The sequence below is a fragment of the Coenobita brevimanus genome, chromosome 59, assembly GCF_032717465.1.
Source record: "Coenobita brevimanus isolate Jiangsu-jjx chromosome 59, ASM3271746v2, whole genome shotgun sequence".
NCBI classification, from domain to species: domain Eukaryota; kingdom Metazoa; phylum Arthropoda; class Malacostraca; order Decapoda; family Coenobitidae; genus Coenobita; species Coenobita brevimanus.
The window spans coordinates 25,013,062-25,036,057 of record NC_137012.1 but is presented as its reverse complement, the minus strand read 5'-3'; the positions used below and the strand labels follow the sequence as shown (position 1 = coordinate 25,036,057).

At 41.7% G+C, this 22,996-nt stretch overlaps 1 protein-coding gene across 1 annotated transcript in view; it reads right to left on the bottom strand.

Moving 5' to 3' along the window:
* Nucleotides 1-4,623: 4,623 nt before the first annotated feature.
* Nucleotides 4,624-22,996, bottom strand: part of Jarid2 (Jumonji, AT rich interactive domain 2) — a 137,029-nt gene continuing 118,656 nt past the window's right edge. Inside the window, exons 23-25 of the mRNA XM_080274824.1 lie at nt 16,416-16,537; nt 16,051-16,161; nt 4,624-4,761 (exon numbers count right to left, since the gene is read on the bottom strand). Coding sequence (XP_080130950.1) covers nt 4,624-4,761; nt 16,051-16,161; nt 16,416-16,537 — 371 coding nt within the window. The remainder of the gene's footprint in view (nt 4,762-16,050; nt 16,162-16,415; nt 16,538-22,996) is intronic.

Below are 22,996 nucleotides of genomic sequence, written 5' to 3'. Positions count from 1 at the left end.
AAATCATAAGAACTAGGTTACATTACATGACAGTGAAACTTACAGTATAACAAAGAGCCACTGAAGTTATCCAAACTGTATCTACAGATACTACTGTACATTAAGAGAGAGTTATTTCTCTAACGTCAATAAAAGTTTATATGTCACTATGACCACTACAGTAATTTACTCTTACAGTCTTCCAGAGAACCATCAAAAACAACTCAGGGACAGCTGAGCTATCTCTGTGTGCATAACACCCTATACGATACACAGATATACATCACTGACCTTCAATGCTAAATGCACTCTGCTCTCTACTACTACATACCCAATCAATAAGTGATCTTCACAATCTTAGCAAACCTGCAACCTGTTTACAGTATATAGTAACTGACACTACAGTAATTCCCTCACTACCGTCTTTGATTAGTGAATGATGAAAAACTATAATGACCATCACAGTCTACTTTGAAAAATCAACATACATGTAATTCAGACTGTTACAAAATTTAAATAATGTAAATAAACGGATGTAAATAAAGCTGATTATTCAAAATGTTTTTCAATTATATTTTAACGACTAAATTATTAAGCTCAATGTCTATAAAAAATGAATAATCTGTGCATAAAACAGAGATTATGTAATTCAGACTGTTACAAAATTTAAATAATGTAAATAAACAGATGTAAATAAAGCTGATTATTCAAAATGTTTTTCAATTATATTTTAAAGACTGTAAATTATTATGCTCAATGTCTGTAAAAAATGAATAATCTGTGCATAAAACAGAGTTTACTACTCAATTATATTCAGTTTTAATACATGCACTGTATGGTACAATAATGGATATAAAACTACTTTTCCATCTCTTCAACAGCATTGAATAAAAAAGAGCACAATATGCATGTAGTCATGTGAGGAAGCACCTGTGGAGTTTACGAAAAAAGAAAGAAATGCAGGATATGAACTTAAAAAACCACAGTATTAATAGAACAACATATGTTCTGAGAACAATTTACAACATGCACTTCAATTTTGAAACCAGATTTTTAAAAGATACTTTCTTTTTCATAATGCTATACCTGTATATATAAAGTCAAGTTAATAAAAATGTGCATTTATTATGAAGTTAAAAACTTTCAAATGTATAAAACAACACAGTTACATGCATATGTATCAAGTTGTCTACCTTTTGACATTACATTACCTTGATTGTCTACCACTACAAATGCTAAAACCAGTTACAGATTACTGGTCAGCTGATATGAACTACATCTCCCCTATTTTCTTTTCAACAGTAAACAGGGTAAAATGGGGTAATTTCACCATGAATGGTGGTTTTTGCTAAATACAAACTGCCACATATGGAACATTGACATTTTTACTGTTTCATCTATACATTCTGTCCTTCTGCCAAAGAGAACCTATAGTTGTCTTGTATTTAAAAAAAAAAAAAAAAAAAAAAAAAAAAAAAAAAAAATAAAAGCAAATTACCCCACCCATCAAGGTAATTCCGCCACAACTTAATTGTTGTTATTATTGGTAAATTACTTGTTAATATTACTGTTATTATATTGGTAGCAGCATGTGTAAGGATAAATGGGCATCTAAGTGAATGGTTTATGATCAGTGTGGGCTTGCGACAAGGTTGTGCGGTGTCCCCATGGTTGTTCAATATACAGTATATATATGGATGGGGTGATGAGAGAAGTAAAAACACAAGTAATGGAAAGAGAGATGGCATTGGTAATGAATGGTGATGGATGGAACATCTCAAATTTGTTGTATGCTGATGATGCAGTACTACTTGCAAGTACCGGACAAGAGCTCGGTAGACTAGTGCAGAGTTTTGCTGATGTCTGTGAGCATCGTGCCTTGAGAGTGAATGCAGAAAAGAGTATAGTGATGGAAATCAAGAGGGATGGTGATGCCCAGTGTGATGTTACTGTGAATGGAGAGAGACTGGAATTGGTGAGAGAGTTCAAATACCTGGGTACAGTGATAGAAATGAGAGTAAAATGTGCAAAAGAAGTGGAAAGTAGAGTTGCACAGGGAAGGAAGGTAGCTGCTGCTTTGAAGGTCTTTATAAGAAACAGAGGCTTGAGTGTTGCAGCTGTGCAAGGCTTACATGAAGGAGTGTTAGTGCCAATTGTAACATATGGATGTGAGACTATGGTGTGGCATGAAAATGAAAAGTCAGAAGTGAAAGCAGTGGAGATGGGACTTCTGAGGAATGTATGTGGAGTACAAAGAGTGGATAGTATACGAAATAATGTGATTCATGAAAGATGCAAAATAAGGAAGTCTGTGGACACAAGAATCGAAGGGAATGTGCTGAGATGGTATGGTCATGTGGAAAGAATGGATAATAATAGTGAAATAAGTATATCTGAGCAACTTTGAAGGAGGGAGGAAGTGAGGTAGGCCAAGGAAAAGGTGAAGGGATATGGTGGATGAGTGCATGAGGAAGAGAGATATGGAAGTCGGTGAGGCTGGGGGACTGAAAGAGATCAAGCTGGCTGGATGAATGCTGCGAGATGAAGTGCATGATCAGGGATTTGGCACCTCTTTTTAACGTGACAGCATTCGGACTGACACTATTGGATATGTTTATGTGAAGCTTAAGAACGTGGTGAAAGTTTTTGACGTATCAGACAGAGCCAAGATTCTAGGGGCTTGAATGATGAGTGAATGGAAGCATGGTCCATTGAACTGGGCAAACTTGGACTGCCTGGATGTAGCTACTCCTCACCCTGCCCCAGGGTGGGAAAAGAGGTCCAAATGACGATGATGATGATGTTATTATTGTTATAATATCACGCTATATAACATACACAACTGATTATAACTAGGCTTAGGTAGCCTAGGCTACCATACAGTAGGGCCTATGCCATGCATTAGGCAAACTTTACATCACTGGCATCCATCATTGTTTCACTAACTGTTTCATGGCTGATAAGTTGGTCGGGGGGACCCCCATGGCACGAGTGCATGGCAGGGTACTGTTGTGTGTGTGTGTGTGTGTGTGTGTGTGTGTGTGTGTGTGTGTGTGTGTGTGTGTGTGTGTGTGTGTGTGTGTGTGTGTGTGTGTGTGTGTGTGTGTGTGTGTGTGTGTGCACATGCACATGCATGCATGCATGAATGCATGTGTGTGTGTGTGTGTGTGTGTGTGTGTGTGTGTAAACAATGCAAACAGTTCCAAACCACTTTTAACCTGAAACATGTAAATAATGGATAAATATATATTCCCCCCCCCAGGTTTTATTGATGCAATAAATGCTGAAAAATTTCGGTAAATAAGTTCATTTCTCCAACGCAGCTTTTTTTGCACAATGGATCATAATTTCACATGACCTAGTTAGGTTAGCATTCCTCTAAAACCTAAGCCCAACAGAAGCTGAATCCATGCAATAGTTTCGGAGCTATAGGCCTCTGAACTGGAACTACTGGTGTCAAGGTGAAACTACCCCATTTTACCCTAATGCCATATCTGATGTTTCAAAGAAACACATGAAAGGTAATATGAAGATAAAAATAAATAATCTACAGTTACACAATAACAGGCACCATTAAATAATTTAAAAAAATAATTGGCACAGATATTTGAAGATGTTACTGTCAATCTTGGAAGTCCAGTTTCAGAGCACACAACTGTCAATTCATATGTTACCTTCTCAGACAGCCTCCACACATATCTATATCACTAACAATGAAAACAGGAGAGTTGATACTGGATTACTGGCAGCAACCTATGTGAGATCTCTGAGCTGTTTTCTCACATACTTTACTGGCACTGTGTTAATCCTATTTATAATTCCCCTGTCTGTTATGACATCCCACTATACTCTTTTTAATCTACCTTGGCCCATATTTTTGCTTTTGTTGCTTATTTTACATTGTTTAATGGCAGAAAAATAGCTATACAAAATTTCCATAACACTTCTTCATGACTATCATCATATTTTAGTTTTAATCTGTTATTACTGCTCAGCACTCACAAGATTGAGAGATGGCAATTTTATGCCAAGTTAGAGTCAAAAGGGTACACCTGCACCTGACCAACTTTACCATGGAAGTTTGAGAGATATTACAGTTACTTTTTTGGAACGCTCATAATTTACCAGGATGCAAGACAAACTGTGCTTTGATATACCTGCACTGGTATACACCATGACTACACAGATCATCTGGCAATGGTCAATACAATTATAAAGCTGTCATATCTATCACTACATAAATCATTGTCACACATCTTAGGTTCGCAGTCCTTCTCAGCATTAATCAAAAATATTTCATTCATTATTGTCACACTGCTTCCTTCCCTGTACTTCTGTGAACATATTTCTTCATATTCATAAACTATTATGCAACAATAACTGCTGACCAGTAGTTCAAAACACACTAACTGCCATGTTCATTTCTCATCCATCTCTTTCGCACATCCACTATGGTTGTCTCCCCTTAATTGCCTACAATTATTCACCGATAAAGGGAATTCCACTTTTACTTCTTCACAAAAATAATTCCTATGAACTAAGATTCTCACATTCTCTTCTATATTTCTCTCATTCATCTAACATTTATCCAATCATTATACACTTTTTTTCCACACTGCTCCAAACACAATTCACCAATTTCACTCAGAGGTTGGAACTGCTAGTACTACTGAAGGAATCGAGATGCTCCCGCTTCCCTTTCTTGCTATTGGGTGAGCATTTCTTCCCACTCTTGAGCTGTATCCGCTCCTCCATCTGTTTTATTGCACTATCCAGCTCAGACTGAAAGGCAAATAACAAACAGTAATGAATATTACAGTGGAAAAAAAAAAAAACAGTTTATATATATGAACATTAAATGTCTGAATGAAAGACGAACTTACAAATGTGGTTACTCATTATTAACAAGAAGTAGACAGAAGACATTCTGAACATCTAATAAATGTGACATGAACCAAGCCCTGGTCAACATGACTGTGGTGGTGGTGTTCAAAAGATGGGATGAGTTAAGGTCCAGAAAGCAAAAGTAAAACAATGAGAGGTGGAGAACTGTCATTTGTATGCACATTGAAATGGGCAAAACTTATTCAGTTAACTTTCTAGTCTCTGGATCCTGGATCTACATCAGAGGCTTAACCATGTGCACACATATATATAACTTTTCTCGCTTTTCATTACACTTACATTTCATCATCATCATCATCATCATCTGGACCTCCTCTCCTACCCTAGGACTGAGTGAGGAGTAGCAGCATCCAGACAGCCAAAGTCTGCCCAATTCAATGGGCCATGCTTCCATTTACTCACCATTCAAGTCCACAGAATCCTGGCTCCATCTGATAGGCCAAAAGGTTTCACAATGTACTGTAGCTTCACATATAGTGTACCTATCTGATAGAGTCAATCCGAATGCTGTCATGTTAAAAAGGGGTGCCAAATCCCTGGTCATGTGCTTCTCCACACAAAATTCATCCAGCCAGCTCGATCTCTTGTCAGTCCTTTAGCCTCACCAACTACCATAGCTCTCTTCCTCATGTACTCATCCACCACATCTCTCCACCTTCTTCTTGGCCTACCTCACTTCCTCCCTCCTTCAAATTTGCTCAGGTATACCTTCTTAACCACTCTATGGTCATCCACTCTCTCCACATGACCATACCATCTCAGTACACTCTCTTCGATTCTTGTGTCCACAGACTTCTTCACTCCGCATCTTTCATGAGTCACATTATTCCATCTCCTATCCACTCTCTGTACTCCACATACAGTACATTCCTCAACAGTCCCATCTCCACTGCTCTTACTCTTAACTTTTCATTTTCATGCAACACCATAGTCTCACATCCATATGTTAACATTGGCACTAACACTCCTTCATGTAAGCCTTGCACAGCTGCAACACCAAAGCCTCTGGTTCTTATCAAGGCCTTCATAGCACCAGCTACTTTCCTTCCTTGTGGTACTCTAGTTTCCACTTCTTTTACACATTTTCCTATATTTTCTGTCACTGAACCCAAGTATTTGAACTCTCACCAATTCCAGTCTCTCTCCATTCACTGTAACATCAAACTGAGAGTCACATTCTCTCTCTATAACCACCACTTTACTCTTTTCTACATTTGTTCTCAAGGCACGGTACTCACAGATATCTACAAAACTCTGCACTACTCTACCAAGCTTCTGTCTGGTATTTGCAAGTAGTACTGCATCATCAGCATACATCAAATTTGAGATATTCCATCCATCACCATCATAGGGGCATTTGTCTTCTTAGTATAATAGGAAAAGTGTATGGTAGAATACTTATTGACAGAGTTAGAGAAAGAACAGAGAAATTAGTTGGAGACGAACAGGGAGGCTTTAGGAAGGGAAGAGGTTGTGTAGATCAGATATTCATTCTTAGATCTTTAGTGGAAAAGTTTCTAGAGAAGGGAAAGAAGTTGTATGCGGCTTTCATGGATTTGGAGAAAGCATATGAAAGGGTGGATAGACAAGGATTGTGGAAAGTGTTAAGAATTTATGGAGTAGATGGGAAGTTGTTGAATGCTGTGAAGAGTATGTACGATGGTGCGAAGGCTGCAGTGCGTGTGGATGGTGAACTAAGTGAATTTTTCTCTTTGAAAGTTGGGTTGAAACAGGGATGTGTCATGTCTCCATGGTTGTTCAATCTGTATATGGATGGGGTAATAAAAGAGGTACAAGGTAGGGTAGTGGATGTTGGAGTGGCCCTGGTGAGATGTTTGGAAACTCCCTGTACTGTTGTTTGTAGATGATACTGTGTTGTTGAGTGAAGACGAAGGGGAGCTGCAAGGCTTGGTGGATGAGTTTGGGAGAGTGTGTAAGAAACGGAATCTAAAGGTGAATGTAGGGAAGAGTAAAGTGATGGTCTTTGAGAGAGGAGAAGTCAGTGAATGTACAGCGAGGTTGGATGGTGAGGAATTGGAAAATGTGAGTATGTTTAAGTACTTGGGTAGTGTGATGAGTAAGGATGGAGGTTTGGAGGGTGAAGTGCTTGAAAGGGTACAGCAGGGAAGAAAGGTTGCTGGTTCTTTGAAAGCAGTGATAAGAAACAGGGAAGTGAGCATGGAAGTGAAAAAGTTACTACATGACAGTATTGTGATACCAACTCTAATGTACGGAAGTGAAGCTTGGACGTTGTTGGAAGGACACAAGTCAAGAGTGAGAGCAGTGGAAATGAGTTATTTAAGAGGAGCCTGTGGAGTCACATGGAGAGACAGGCTGATGAATGAGGATATAAAGGAGCGTTGTGGTGTTGATGTGGAAGTGATAGGAAGCGTTATGGGGAACACACTGAGGTGGTTTGGCCATGTGGAGAGGATGGAGGGTGAAAGACTGACGAAGAGAGTGTATGTGAGTGAGGTGGAGGGGGGAAGAGGGAAGGGGAGGCCGAGGATGAGATGGAGGGATGGGGTGGAGAAGTATATGAGAGAGGGGGGTGTGAGTTGGGAGCAGGGCAGTGAAATGGCAGGGGACAGGGCGACTTGGAGGCGATTTGTTTGTGGCCACCCCAAACGGGATTGAGGCGTCTGGCAATAGATAGATAGATAGACCATTCATCACCATTGCCATCCCTCTCTCCACTACTCGTGTTTTTAGTTCTCTCATCATATATATATATATATATATATATATATATATATATCAAACAACCATGGGGACATCACACAACCTTGTTGCATGTCAAAACTGATTGTGAACCATTCACCTAAGATGCCCATTTACCCTCACACATGCTTCACTACCATCATAAAAACCTTTAACAGCATTTAGCTACTTACCATCTACACCATACATGTGTAAAACCATCCACAGTCCTTTTCCGTTTACTCTGCCGTATACTTTTTTCAAATCCATAAATGCCCTAAACACCTTATAGTCCTTCTCACAAGCCTTCACCGTCTGTCTCACTGCAAATAAATGATCCATACATCCTCTGCCACTCCTAAAGCCACCCTGTTCGTCACTCACTAGGCCTTCTGATTTCTCTCTTATTAGTACTTTCTCTATAATAATTCTTCCATACACCTTCCCTACAACACTCAATAAACTTATGCCACAATAATTCTTGTACTCACTTCACGCACAGGGGTACAATCACAGCCTTTTCCCCTTCTACTGGCACAGTTTCACTCCTCCATGCCTTCTTACATATCTCCAACAAGTACTTCATTCTCCTCTCTCCACCACACTTAATCATCTCTACATACACCTCATCAACCCCAGCTACTTTCCCATTTTTCAGTTGTTTCACAGCATTCTTCACTTCTGCGAGTGTCATGTTTCCTGGCATTGCATTCCATCTCTGCACACCTCCAAAATCAATCATGTTTACAGCCACTCTGCTCTCTCCATTCCCATTCATCAGACTTTCAAAATATTCTTTCCATCTGGTCCTTACTTCATCTCCAAGGGTTAACCCTTTCACGTCGGGGGGTGCACGTAAATTTTGGCTGTGGCGCGTAACTCTTGCTCAGTACATATGCACTTGAATCAGAGGTGCCAGGCACTTCCTCACCGCGAACATTAGCAGAATCTTTGCCTTTAAACAACGACCTCTTTGCCTTAGGCATTTTGCTAGCCTTCACACACTCACTTTTAGCTACATTCACAAAAATTTTCTGGGAAAAAAATGCAACAGATCCAGAGAAATAGGCACTTTCTGTGGGAGATCAAGAGGGGTACATCCAATCTGTCAGCAACCTCACACAACACTGAGCAGAGGAAAACGAGTGAGCACGCATACACTAGCTTGGCAGGCATAGCTCCGCCCACTTTTGCCCGTCATCCAACAAAAATGACGACTCCCAAAATATTTCCTTAGAGATTACATCGGATGATGGGCAAACTCGTCATACTGTCAGAGGTTGACAAATGCATGACAGGCCAGCCCATCATTGGTGCGTCTAAGGGTTAATAATCTACTACTTACATCCTTCACACTTTCACATTTCTTTCCATTGTCACTTCTATATTTCTGAACCTCTTTCCAGAATAACTTCCTATTTTCTGAGTAATTTGCATCCATTTTTCTTCCTAGATCATCAATTACCTCCTGGGTCATTCCATGAAAATGTCAACCTTTTGTGTCAATCTTGGAACTGATCAATAATATAAAAATTATATATCAACTTAAACACAGAATTTTATGAATCTGAAAAGAAAAAGTTTATAAACTGTCTACTGAAAGTGAGGGATTAAAAAATGTCATACCATGTCAATGAAGAAAAAGTCACGCTGAAATTAGTGATTTTCTTTTTATCACTGACCCAAGTATATATATGTTTGGAATGCTGTCATTGTTTTTTATTGAAATAGCATCTATTTGAGTTGTAACTGTCACTACGGTTGATTACATATGCTTTGCGGTTAGACTGTAGCACAACCTTGAAGTGGAAGTACTGTACTTCAGGAGTAACGTATGTGACGTTTTTTTTAACATTTTTCCCATACACAGCTTACGAATTGGAGAAAACTAACATAACTTTATATCATAAACAGGCATCCTAGTACCTTACTAATGTAACCCTGTGATATCTTGTAAGAGACTCTGATAAGCCATATGCTCCGTCACACAAGTTACGTGCATTGAACGAGGATCGTTACTGGAAAAAGACGTAATGTGTCTCACGCACAGCTTTAAACAAGAAAGCACTGCAATTACACTGAAATCAAGGAGAGATAGGTGGGTACGGTGGGAAGACTGGATGGGTCGGTGTCATGGATGGCATTGTTCGGTGAGAAGGGTGGGTGGCATTCTTGGGTGGGGAGGGTGGGTGATTGTGGTTGGTGGGCAAGATGGGTCATTGGAATGTGTGGGTTGCCAGGGTGTGTGGTAACACAGTGGGTCGCCATGGTGGCAGAAAAGGTTGTGTGGCCAGGGTGTTCTGCGTAAGTGGTTCGGTTGGTGGGTTGGGTAGGTGGGTGGGTTCAGGGTTGGTAGATGTGTTGGGTGGCACTGTTTGATGAGCTTGGTGGGTGGCATTTGTGGGTGGGCAGGCTGGATGGCCGACATCACTGTGCTTGGTGGGTAGCCCAGGTGGCTGGGAAGAGTGAGTGCTGGATGGGTCGAGTGGATATGAGGATGGGTGGATATGTGGCTCCCCACATACAAGGAAGGAGTGTGACTTTTAAGGCTAGTAGTCATATAACCTGTCACTCTTAATCAGATTTTAGTACATCATTTAGAAGATAAATAAATATTTGAATAAATATTAGGTGGTAGGTGGGGGCACCTAACATGCACTACTCACTCAATGTAGGGATGCCGTAAGGTCTCTGCACTGAGTGACAAGCCAAATGGTTTCCTGTACCCAAGAAACCATTTACTATACTGGGTGGTAACCATACTGTATAACCAAGGTTCTTGCCCAGGTTAAATGTCCCCCAGTTTCCAATATCCAAAATCACTTAATCATGGCAAAAGTTCCGGAGAGCCTGGGAGGGCCCAATACCTGCCCAGGGCCCCAACCAAATGGGCAGATTCACATGGCCATATGGCATGTGAAAGGTGTGAATGAGCAGAGCAAGAGGGTGGAAGTGGTGAATGTATTCAAGAGTGTGAGATATGCCATGAGGGCATTGTGTGAAACAAAAATGAAAGGGTGTGAAGTGGAGGAGTGGGAGGGTGTGAAATGTATGAGATCTGGTGTGAATGGGCGAGGAAGATGCAAGGAAGAGTTGCTTTGTTGATGAATGAAGTGTGGCAGAGTGGAATGAGAGATTACAAATGCATCAGCTCGAGATGTATGTATGTCAAGTTCAAGTTTCAGAAGGTGAAAGTGGCAGTGATTGTAGCGTATGCACCATGTGATGACAGGAGTGAGAGAAAGAAAGACAGGTTTTGGGATGAGCTGGATGAAGCAGTGGGAGAAATGCCCAGGAGCTATAAAGTGATTGTAATGGGCAATATCAATGAAACAGTAGGCATTGGTCCTGAAACTGACATAATGGGTTGTAATGAAATACCAGGAGAAAATGATAATGAGATGCGACTGAAGAATATGTGTCAGGAAAGGAGGTTGTGTATATGAAACTCATATTTCAAACACAAAGATGCACATAAATGTACATGGTATAGACGGAACGGGGATTGTGCTGAAAGGAACCTGATTGATTACTTTCTCATTGAGAGGTCGATGCTGGGAATGGCTGCTGATATAAGGGCCATGAGAGGACGATGTAGAGGTCTGTCAGATCATATGATTGTGGTATGCAAGATCAAGCTGAGAGGAGTGAGGTGGACCAGGAGAGAGAGGAGCAGTCAGGGAGAAAAACTGAAAGTCAAGAAGGTGAGGATCAAAGAAATGGCAGATGAGTACAGGGCCAAAGTACGGGAGGAGATGGAGTCAGTCAACTGGAATGAAATGGATCTGGACAGCCTGTGGAATGCACAAAGGGACTGCTTAGTTAGGAATGCGGGGTGTGGGGTGGCAAGAGTAACAACAAAGAAGAAAGGTACGGCACAGTGGGATGAAGAGATCAAGAGAGCAGTGGAGGAAAAGAGGAAGAAATGGCTAGAGTAGTTACAGAACAGGTGTTCAGTTAAAATAAGAACTGAATATATTGAGAGCAAGAAGCACGTAGAATGACTAGTGAAGGGGAAACAAAAGGAGGTAAATGATGATCTAGGATAAACAACGAATGCAAACTACTCTGAAAATAAGAAGTTATTCTGGAAAGAGGTGTGGAAATGTAAAAGTGAGAGTGGAAAGAAATTTGAAAGTGTGAGGGATACAGGCGGTAGATTATTAACCCATAGGGATGAAGTAAAGACCAGATGGAAAGAATATTTTGAAAGCCTGATGAATGGGAATAGACAGAACAGAGCAGCTGTAAACATGATTGGTTTGGGGGGCATGCAGAGAAGGAATGCAGTGCCAGGAAACAGGACACTCACACATATGAAGAATGCCATGAAGTAGTTGAAAAATGTGAAAGCAGCTGGGGTTGATGAGGTGTATGCAAAGACAATTCAGAGTACACTAGTGGAGAGAGAAGAATGAAGTGCTTGATGGAGATGTGTAAGAAGGCATGGAGGAGTGAAACTGTGCCAGCAGAGTAGATAAAGGTTGTGATTGTACCCCTGTACAAAAATAAAGGTGAGCGAAGTGAGTGCAAGAAGTATTGTGGCATAAGTTTATTGGGTGTGGTAGAGAAGGTATATGGAAGAATTATTACAGAAAAAGTAAGACAGATATCAGAAGTCCTAGTGAGTGATGAACAGGGTGGCTTTAGGAGTGGCAGAGTATGTGTGGATAAAATATTTACAGTGAGAGACAGTGGAGAAGGCTTGTGAGATGGACTATAAGGTGTTTATGGCATTTATGGATCTGAAAAATGCATACGACAAAACAGACAGAGAAGGATTGTGGAAGGTTTTGCGAATGTACGGTGTCGATGGTAAGCTGCCATGTGTCAAGAGATTTTATGATGGTAGTGAGGCATGTGTAAGGGTAAATGAGCATCTAAGTGAATGGTTCACGATCAATGTGGGCGTACGACAAGGTTGTGTGATGTCCCCATGGTTGTTCAATATATATATATGGATGGGGCGACAAGAAAAGTAAAAACACGACTAATGGAGAGTGGAATGGCATTGGTAATGAATGGTGATGGATGGAATATCTCAAAATTGTTGTATGCTGATGATACAGTCCTACTTGCAAATACCGGACAAGAGCTTGGTAGACTAGCGCAGACTTCTGTAGATGTCTGTGAGCATCGTGCCCTGAGAGGAAATGTAGAAAAGAGTAAAGTGATGGTAACAGTGAGAGACGGTGACTCCCAGTGCGATGTTACTGTGAATGAAGAGAGACTGGAATTGGTGAGAGTGTTCAAACACCTGGGTACAGTGACAGAAAAGAGAGGAAAATGTGCAAAGGAAGTGGAAAGTAGAGTGACACAAAGAAGGATGATAGCTGGTGATAATATGAAGGCCTTGATTAGAGACTGAGGCTTGAGTGTTACACTGCACAAGGCTTACCTGAAGGTGTGTTGGTGCCAGCGTTAACATAAGGATGTGATACAATGGTGTGGCATGAAAATGGAAAGTCAAGAGTGAAAGCAATGGAGATGGGACTGCTGAGGAATGTATGTGGAGTACAAAAAGTGGATGGGATATGAAATAATGTGATTCATGAAAGATACGGAGTGAGGAAGTCTATGGACACCAGAATTGCAGAGGATGTACTGAGATGGTATGGTCATGTGGAGAGAATGGATATCAACAGGGTGGTGAAAAAGATATAGCTGGGCGAATCTGAAGGAGTGAGGAGGTGAGGTAGGCCAAGGAGAAGGTGGAGGGATATGGTGGATGAGTGTGTGAGGAAGAGTGGTCTGGAAGTCGGTGACGCTCGATGAACGTTGTGAGAAGAAGTGCATGATCTGGCATTTGGCACCCCTTTTTAACATGACAGCATTCAGACTGACTCTATCAGATACGTTTATATGAAGCTAGAGAATGTGGTGAAACTTTTTGGTGTATCAGATAGAGCCAAGATTCTAGGGGCTTGAATCATTAATGAATGGATGCATGGCCCACTGGAGTGGGCAAACTTGGGCTGTCTAGACGTTGCTACTCCTCACCCTACCCTAGGGTGGGAAAGGAGGTCTGGATGATGATCATGATGATGATAAATATTTGGAATAAAATTCTACACAGCGGGGTCATTCTACTGAAATCTGCTAAAGCCTATCTCTATCTATCTATAGCCCGACGCCCTAATCCCGCAAAGGGTGGCAGCAGACAAAACGCCTCCAAGTCACTCTGTCACCCACCATTTGACTCCCCTCCCCCCAACTCACCCCCCCCCTCCCTCATATACCTCTCAACTCCATCCCTCCACCTCATCCTCAGTCTACCCCTCCCTCTCCCTCCCTCCACCTCACCTACATACACCCTCTTAGTCAGTCTTTCATTCTCCATCCTCTCCACATGTCCAATATAATTATTTCTTGCTGAGCTGAAGGCAGATGTATTCTCATAACAATACATGTAACAGCTGAATAAACTATACTAATATTACATGCAGCAAGACATGAGAGATGGCTAAGTTTCAGATCTCCTATCCATCCACCTAAAAAAATCGGCAGTTTTGTGGGGGTAAGGAGGGGGAGCTTGGTGGTGGACAAGCACAATTAACCTGCCCTCTGGTGGCAGACTACCTTGTTCCCTTGTTTTCATTGCTGTACTGGTTCATTACAGAACCAAGAAGTTGACTAAGCATTATGAACTGCAGTCACTGAGTCAGTGCCTGAAGAGGGCATGATCAAAGTTAATTACACTCAACCCCCTGCTATCACACGTTTAGCTATCACGTTTATCTGCTATCGCGCACACATCAAATGTACAACCATACATGCTATCACGCACCCCAAGACCGCTATCACGCATCGAGTTTGAAGACAGGCAAAGTGAAACTTATTCACACGGCACTTCAAACAAAGTTTGCCGAGGATACGATGGTTAATCAGAACGGTAACGTGGTAAAATTGCCGACGATACCACGGGCATTTGGAATGCATCTGATTCTTTGAACGGATTCCTGCCAAGCATACGACAGGCAAAACAGTGTGAACAAAACCCATTCGACTCGAAAGAATATATCGTATTACAGCATTGAAATTTAGCCTAACACTGAATATTTATTAATACTGTATTTTAGAATAAATATCAATCATCTTGAAACCCATATAAAGAGTTAATATTTCCTATGCCGAGAAAACTGTGATGTCGATAAAGTAATCACGTATTTACAACTGAGATGGGGCTCTGGCAACAGTATGAGGAACGTGTGTGATAGCGTGCAAGTGTTGTTCCACTTAAATCTTCCTCGGCCATTCCTGATACGATGTACCGTGCAATACCCCCTTTAACTGTGTACACTAAGAAATCATGGAGACAGCTAAAGAGATCTGGCGGCAATTAAGTCACTTCCAAGCCTCGGAACCCATCAAACCACCCAAGCCTTAATCCTTATAAAAGTTTGATGGCCTTTTATGTTGTTTATTTATTCATTATACTGTTATTATTAATAAAATAATGCTTTATTTCATGTTGGAGGAGAGATTGGAAGGAAATCGCAGACAGTGGTTAAAAGTTAGAAAAATGGGCCACCGAAAAACCAATTGGAAATATTCCCATTGATTGTTCAGTTCAGCTATCGCGTATTCAGCTATCACGCGCGTTTGCTGTGACCAATTAGACGCGATAGCAGGGGGTTGAGTGTACCTTAGAAAGACGGACATCAACAGAGTTTCATTTCCCTGATAACTCAGACAGAGATGAGATAGCAGAGGGCACAGTTGTGCAGGTTTTGCCAACTCCTCAAGTGTCAAGAATGGTACATACATTCAAAGGGGGTGACTTTTCCCTCCTCGATCAACTCGTTTATGTCGATGTCACTTGAATATGCAGATGTCATTAAAACAGAAAATGTCTTCTGGTTGGTTCATTCATTCATTCATCATCTAATCCTGTGACACTCCATGAGAAGTGTAGAAGCCCAGAACTAGGCAAGTTGGTCCTGACATTTAAGATGAGAGTGACCAGCCTCACTCATCCCTGAGTGGCATTACGTGAGCAATAAACCCCAACCACCCCTTGGATAGAAACCTGCAAGGCTCAATCTGACTGGAGTGCCTTAACTGCCCACTAAACCACCAGGTGCAATAATTTGGTTATATGGTTACCACTCAGCATAGTAAATGGTTTCCTGGTGTACAGGAAACCATTTGGCTTGTCACTCACTGTAGAGTCACCCATAGGCAGAAGAAGAGGAAAAAATGAAGGGAAGAAAGACAGAAGAGGAAGGAAGGAAGGAAGGAAGGAAGAGAGGAAAGGGCAGTCACCTGAGGGCAGCACTATATCAAGTGAGTGGATGATGTGCCCTCACCTACCAAAGAAACTATGGGAGTAAAAGAACAAATAAATATACTTACGGTATTAAAATAAATGGGAAATGGCTACTGTTATATAATCATCAGACTACTGCTGCTCATAACTATCAGAAAAGTACTTAACTAACAGGCATAACACAACCATTTACTTACCAAACTATATGTATACATCAGCTTACAGTATTCCATGTGGGATGGGTTCTTGCTCAGGAAGTCATATGCATGTTCTAAACAATACACTGCTTCTTCTTGGGAATTAGTTACCTAAAATACAGAAAACAGTACGAGTTATGCAGATTATGGTTGGTTTGGTAAGTTACGGAATTCCTGCAGGTTAATGGACTATCTGAAAATGAAGTTTAATAGAATGAAAATTATGAATATAAGTGTAGTAATAAAAAAATAATCCTTATTAATCCATGCAAGATAAGAGTAGTGATCCTTATTTCATACAAGACCTTTAATTATCATCATATACAATGCTCATAAGAAATCATTAGACAAAAATAAATACTGACCAAAGCAACATAAAGATTTTGTCTGCACACTTCACACATGTTTTCCTCTTCATCTTCAATGAAGCGGCTCTTTTTCTTGCGATGAGAATCAGGGGTTGATAGTCTTTCACTTGCTTCTAGGCCTGAAGTGTTACAAACATTACATGAGAAATATATTTTAGTCTCAGTGGATACTTATACAGTAATACTTTTAGACGTACTCTCAAACAGCGACACTCTATATCATTACAGCCTAAATAAATATAGAACTATCATAAACTAACCACCTCAAACTTTAATGGTACATAGGATGCTAACTTATCTAGATAACATAAGCAAACAAAAAGCTTGATTAAGAAAACGTCCCATTTAGGCCTAAGTGAGAGATCTCCATCCCAACAGGCTAACTAGTCATACATCCCCCTCTCCATTACTCACTTCAACTATCACAGTATAGCTACTGAATGCAAATACATGACTCTGCTTTATTTTCAGCATATTTAACTGACAATGCTGTGCATTAGGTGTATATAATAATGTCACCAAAATAAAAAAATATATCAATTATACTACTTCACAAATTGCTGACGTTAAAACCCCATATGCTTCCACTGTGTTGTTGTTGTTGTTAATCAACCCCCGGTCTGTCTGGCTGAACAGAGCCATCAACCACAGGGAAGCAACCACCTTGCCAGGGTTGCCAAATGAAGTGAAATGATGCTTCCTTGTGATTGACCATGTTTCACCATAGCGAGGAGCATGGTAAAAGGGTGAAGGTTTGGTTCCTGGATGGCTGCCACATTTGTGTCTCTCCACCCAGTTAGCAGGGGCACCATATCTGGCTCCACATCACCTTGTTATCTGGTTATATGGTTACCACACAATAACCTGGGCTGCAGGAAACCATTAGGCTTGTCACTCAGTGTAGAGCTACCTGAAGAAGGGTCACCATATCAGGCTCCTCTTCATCCTGTTAAATGGTTATATGGTCACCATGCAGTATTGTAAATGGTTTCCTGGGCTGCAGGAAACCATTAGGCTTGTAATTTGGTGGAGAGCTACCTGAAGTGGAAAGAAGGGTAATAAAAAGAGAAAGGACAGAAAAGGAGAAGTATGAAGAAAGGATGATAGACTGAGATACAGAATGATGACTTCAACTACATAACACAAAACTGTACAAGCAAATACAGGAATTTCTCTTATTCTCAGCATATCATACACAGTAACAATGGTATTAATAAAGCAGCACCCAAATTAGAAATATGCATTTATCATACTGCTTCACAGATAGGTGACATTAAAATCCAACATATTTCCTTTGTGCCACAGATGCAATTTAAAGGGAAGGGGAGGTTTGGAACAAAAATCTCCTTATCCCCTAACCAATCTATCTATCTATTGCCAGACGCCTCAATCCCGTTTGGGGTGGCCACAAACAAATCGCCTCCAAGTCGCCCTGTCCCCCGCCATTTCACTGCCCTGCTCCCAACTCACACCCCCCTCTCTCATATACCTCTCCACCCCATCCCTACATCTTATCCTCGGCCTCCCCCTCCCTCTTCCCCCCTCCACCTCATTCACATACACTCTCTTCGTCAGTATTTCACCCTCCATCCTCTCCACATGGCCAAACCACCTCAATGTGTTCCTCATAACGCTTCCTATCACATCCACATCCACACCACAACGCTCCTTTATATCCTCATTCGTCAGCCTGTCTCTCCATGTGACTCCACAGGCTCCTCTTAAATAACTCATTTCCACTGCTCTCACTCTTGGCTTGTGTCCTTCCAACAACGTCCAAGCTTCACTTCCGTACGTTAGAGTTGGTATCACAATACTGTCATGTAGTAACTTTTTCACTTCCATGCTCACTTCCCTGTTTCTTATCACTGCTTTCAAAGAACCAGCAACCTTTCTTCCCTGCTGTACCCTTTTCTTTTTTTTTTCTTTTTTTTTTTTTTAAATGCGAGGAAGAAGGAACCAAAGGCCATGAGCCCGCAGTAACAGTTCCCTCCAAGAGAAAAACAAAATACAACAGAGAGCCAAATTCAAGATCCGATCATTTTGAGATGCCTGGACACACTACGTTTGAAAGACTGGAGATCATAGGCAGCAGGAAATACAGACAGAGGGAGACAGTTCCAGAGCTGACCTGTTGCATAAATGAAAGACTGGGAGTAACGGTTAACTCTTGCATTAGAGAGCTGGACAGAAAAGGGATGAGAGTTTGCTGCCAGACGGGTGCTACGCGCCCGCCGTAGAGGTGGAGGAATGCAAGCAGACAGTTCAGAGGAGCAGTGACCATTAAGGTAGCGATAGAAAAGAGATAAAGATGCAACAGTGCGGCGAAGAGACAGAGGTTGAAGGGAGTCAGTAAGAGGAGGAGAGTTAATGAGACGAAAAGCCTTTGACTCCATCCTATTGAGAAGAGCTGTATGTGGGGAGCCTCCCCACACATGAGAGTTGTACTCCACACAGGGGCGGATAAAACCCCTGTATAGAGTCAACAATTGTGTAGGGGTAAAGAAAGAGCGGAGTCGGCTTAGCACACCCAATCTCTTGGAAGCAGATTTTACAAGAGATGTAATATGATCTTTCCAAGATAAGTCCCGAGTAAATGAAACCCCAAGCATGTTCAAGGATGATGCAGGATTAAGCTGAATATTATTAAACATTAGTGGGTATACCTGTGGAAGATTTTGTCGGGTTGATAGGTGTAAGAACTGAGTCTTAGATGCATTAAAGACAACCATATTATTTTTACCCCAGTCAGAGATATGAGCCAAGTCAGACATTAGGTGTGCCATAGCCTCATCCCTTGTTTCTTGAAGTAACCGTTAAGATGGGCGTTGAGGGAACCGAATGGAAAGGTGAAGGGTGGGGTCATCAGCGTATGAGTGGATAGGGTTAGATGTACAGCTTAGAAGATCATTGATGAATAAAAGGAAGAGAGTTGGTGATAGGACAGAGCCCTGAGGAACACCACTGTTGATAGATCTAGGAGAAGAACGATGGCCGTCTACAACAGCGGCTATAGAACGACCAGAAAGGAAGCTAGCGATGAAGGCACAGATAGAAGGATAGAAACCGTAGGAGGGCAGTTTGGAAATTAAAGATTTATGCCAGACTCGATCGAAAGCCTTTGAGATGTCAAGTGCAATGGCAAAGCTTTCGCCAAAGTCCCGAAAGGAGGATGACCAGGAGTCTGAAAGGTAGGTGAGAAGATCGCCAGTGGAGCGTCCCTGACGGAACCCATACTGAAGATCGGAAAGAAGGTTGTGATAGGAAAGATGTCTTAAAATTTTTCTATTAAGAATTGACTCGAAAACTTTTGAAATACAGGACGTTAAAGCAATTGGACAATAGTTGGAGGGTTGGGAGTGGTCACCCTTCTTTGGGACTGGCTGAATGAGAGCAAACTTCCAGCAAGAAGGAAAGGTACAAGTTGACAGACAAAGGCGAAAGAGTTTGCCTAGGCAGGGTGTAAGCACAGAAGCACAGTTCTTGAGAACAACAGGAGGGACCCCATCAGGCCCATATGCCTTGTTAGTACTGAGGCCAGTGATGGCAGAAAATACATCAACTGAAGAAATTTTAATGTTAGCCATGAGGAAGTCAGAGGGGGGAAGTGATGGAGGAACAGCACCGGAATCGTCTAAGGTGGAATTGGAGGAGAAAGTCTGTGCGAAGAGATCTGCTTTATCAGTAGAAGAAATAGCTACAGAACCATCAGAGTAGAAAAGAGGAGGGAAGGATGATGAGGTAAAGTTGTTAGAAAGATTTTTGGCAAGGTGCCAGAAGGAGCGGGAAGAATTCGAGTTGGAGAGTTGAGAGCATTTAGTATGGATGAAATTATTTTTAGTAGAGCGAAGAACAGACTTAGCACGATTCCGGGCAGAAACGTAAAGATTATGTGATTCAGGGGTGGGTTGGCTCCGGTACCTTTTGTAGGCCTTCTCCTTGTTGCGGACAGCATTAGAACAAGCGTGATTAAACCAAGGCTTTCTTGCGTTAGTCAAAGGATATGAGAAAGGAATGTATGCTTCCATGCCCGAGAGAATAAACTCCGTAATGCGCAAGGCACACTCAGATGGCTCACGGCCATGGAAGCAATAATCATTCCAGGGAAAATCAAAGAAGTACTGCCTGAGGGCCTCCCAGTCCGCGGCTCCAAAATGCCACAGACGACGTTTCCCTGGAGGGTCCACAGGCCGTACTGGAGTGATAGGACAGGTTAAGGTAATAAGGTTGTGATCGGAGGAGCCCAACGGAGAGAAAAGATTAACAGAGTAAGCAGAAGGGTTAGTTGTGAGGAAGAGGTCAAGTATGTTGGAGCTCTCTCCAAGGCGGTCAGAGATACGGGTAGGGTGCTGTACAAGCTGCTCTAGGTCATTAAGGATAGAAAAGATGTAGGCTTGTTCACCAGGTGGATCCGTGAAAGGAGAGGAGAGCCAAAGGTGGTGGTGAACATTGAAATCTCCAAGAATGGAGATTTCAGAGAAAGGAGAAATGGACAGAATGTGTTCCATCGTAGAAGTAAGATAGTCAAAGAATTTTTGAAAGTCAGTAGAATTAGGGGATAAGTAAACAGCACAGATATATTTAGTCAGAGAATGACAGGAAAGCCGAAGCCAGAGTGTGGAGAATTCAGAAGAATCAAGTTCAGGAACAGGAGAGCAAGATAAGTCGTTGCGTATGTATACACAACAGCCACCTTTGGCTTTGAAATGAGTATAGAGAAAGTAGGAGGATACAGAAAAGGGTTTGCTGTCAGTTGCCTCAGACAGCTGAGTCTCCGTTAGAAAAAGAAGGTGAGGTTTAGAGGAGGAGAGGTGGTGCTCAACAGAGCGAAAGTTAGATGAAAGGCCGCGAATGTTGCAGAAATGAAGAAGAGAGTCAGACAGTGGTTCCAGGCACCTCGAGTCGTCACCGGGAGAGGGGCAGATGGCGGGGGCATTTATGGTCCCCCCCCCTGGGGACTCCGAGGCTGGGTGAATTGACGCCATTTTTGGTGAATTTTGAATAGGAAGTGTAGTGTGTACTGTGCATGTAGTTTGGTGAAGATAGTCAGAGAAATTTGTACTGGAGAGCATGCTGGCCTACTCTCTGTGTAACTGAGACACTGAAAAAGTTCAGCAAAGGGGGATGGTCAGGAACTAGTCCTGAGGGCTGATGAAACGGGAGTTCCAGCACTCCCTGTCATCAGCTTTCCATCCACCTCGGGAGTACTGCCCTGCTTGACTGGTGCTACAGTCTACTCCTGCACTTCACCCTCCAAACCTCCATCCTTACTCATCACACTACCCAAGTACGTTTATCACTGCTTTCAAAGAACCAGCAACCTTTCTTCCCTGCTGTACCCTTTCAAGCACTTCACCCTCCAAACCTCCATCCTTACTCATCACACTACCCAAGTACTTAAACGTACTCACATTTTCCAATTCCTCACCATCCAACCTCGCTGTACATTCACTGACTTCACCTCTCTCAAAAACCATCACTTTATTCTTCCCTACATTCACCTTTAGATTCCGTTTCTTACACACTCTCCCAAACTCATCCACCAAGCCTTGCAGCTCCAATCAACCACCTTAAAACAAAAAAACTGAAGCTTTAGATCTGGATCCCATGCCTAAACAGAGCCCCAATAAGTCCTGGAGGCTTGCATGACTGTGTGGAAGGTTAAAAAATGAAAATGGGGTATGTGAAAGGATACATTTTTATTTTCATATATTATATATTAATAACAGCTAAGGTATTGCCCCAGGGAAGAGGCCTTTGGTTTTAGAGCATACAGTACTTAGTGACTGGATGCCCTTCCTAATGTCTACCAATGACTGTTGAGTGGACTCGAACCTCCGACATTTTGGTCAGAGCGCTCTAACCCACTGAGCCACAGCTGTTACAACCAGCGAGGTGACAAGACAGCGCTACCTCTCCCGGCAAGGGAGCTTACCCAGGTGCGGCGCGAACTCACAACTCTACCACTGACATAGTGAAATTGTCAAGGCAGTAAGTTATGACGTGAATATGAAGATGGAAAAATTAATGCGAGAAAGAATAAGTAGATCAGGTGAGAAAACAAAAAAAAGTTGAAAGAAAGTGGGAGTATACTGATAAAAACAAGTGCACAAAATGAGGTTAAAAAGGGGATTGAAATGACTGATTATGAATAAAGAGCCAAATTAAGAATCTGGATGAAAATGGATGATCACACTATAATATTAGGAAACTATTTTGGAATGAATGGGAAAAGCATTGCAAATATATATACCGTATATATACAGTACCCTCGCATCCAGCACAGTAATATTGTCATGCATGGATCACGTGTTGGACCAAAAACGTGTTGGACTAACAATAGAGCTTATATAGGGAAAAATGAATTATGTCAGCAACCCTCAGAAAAGTCACCCTAAATACCTACCATATACCTATACATATATTGGTACTATTGTAATTATAATAAATGGTACTGTGCTATGAATGATAACTAACCTTCTAGGATAGTGTTGGTGGGCTTGCTGGGAATGGAAGGTGGTATCCAAGGCTGTAGTTAGTCCTACTGGGTCCCCGGAGAATGGCTGCTGGCGTCACTA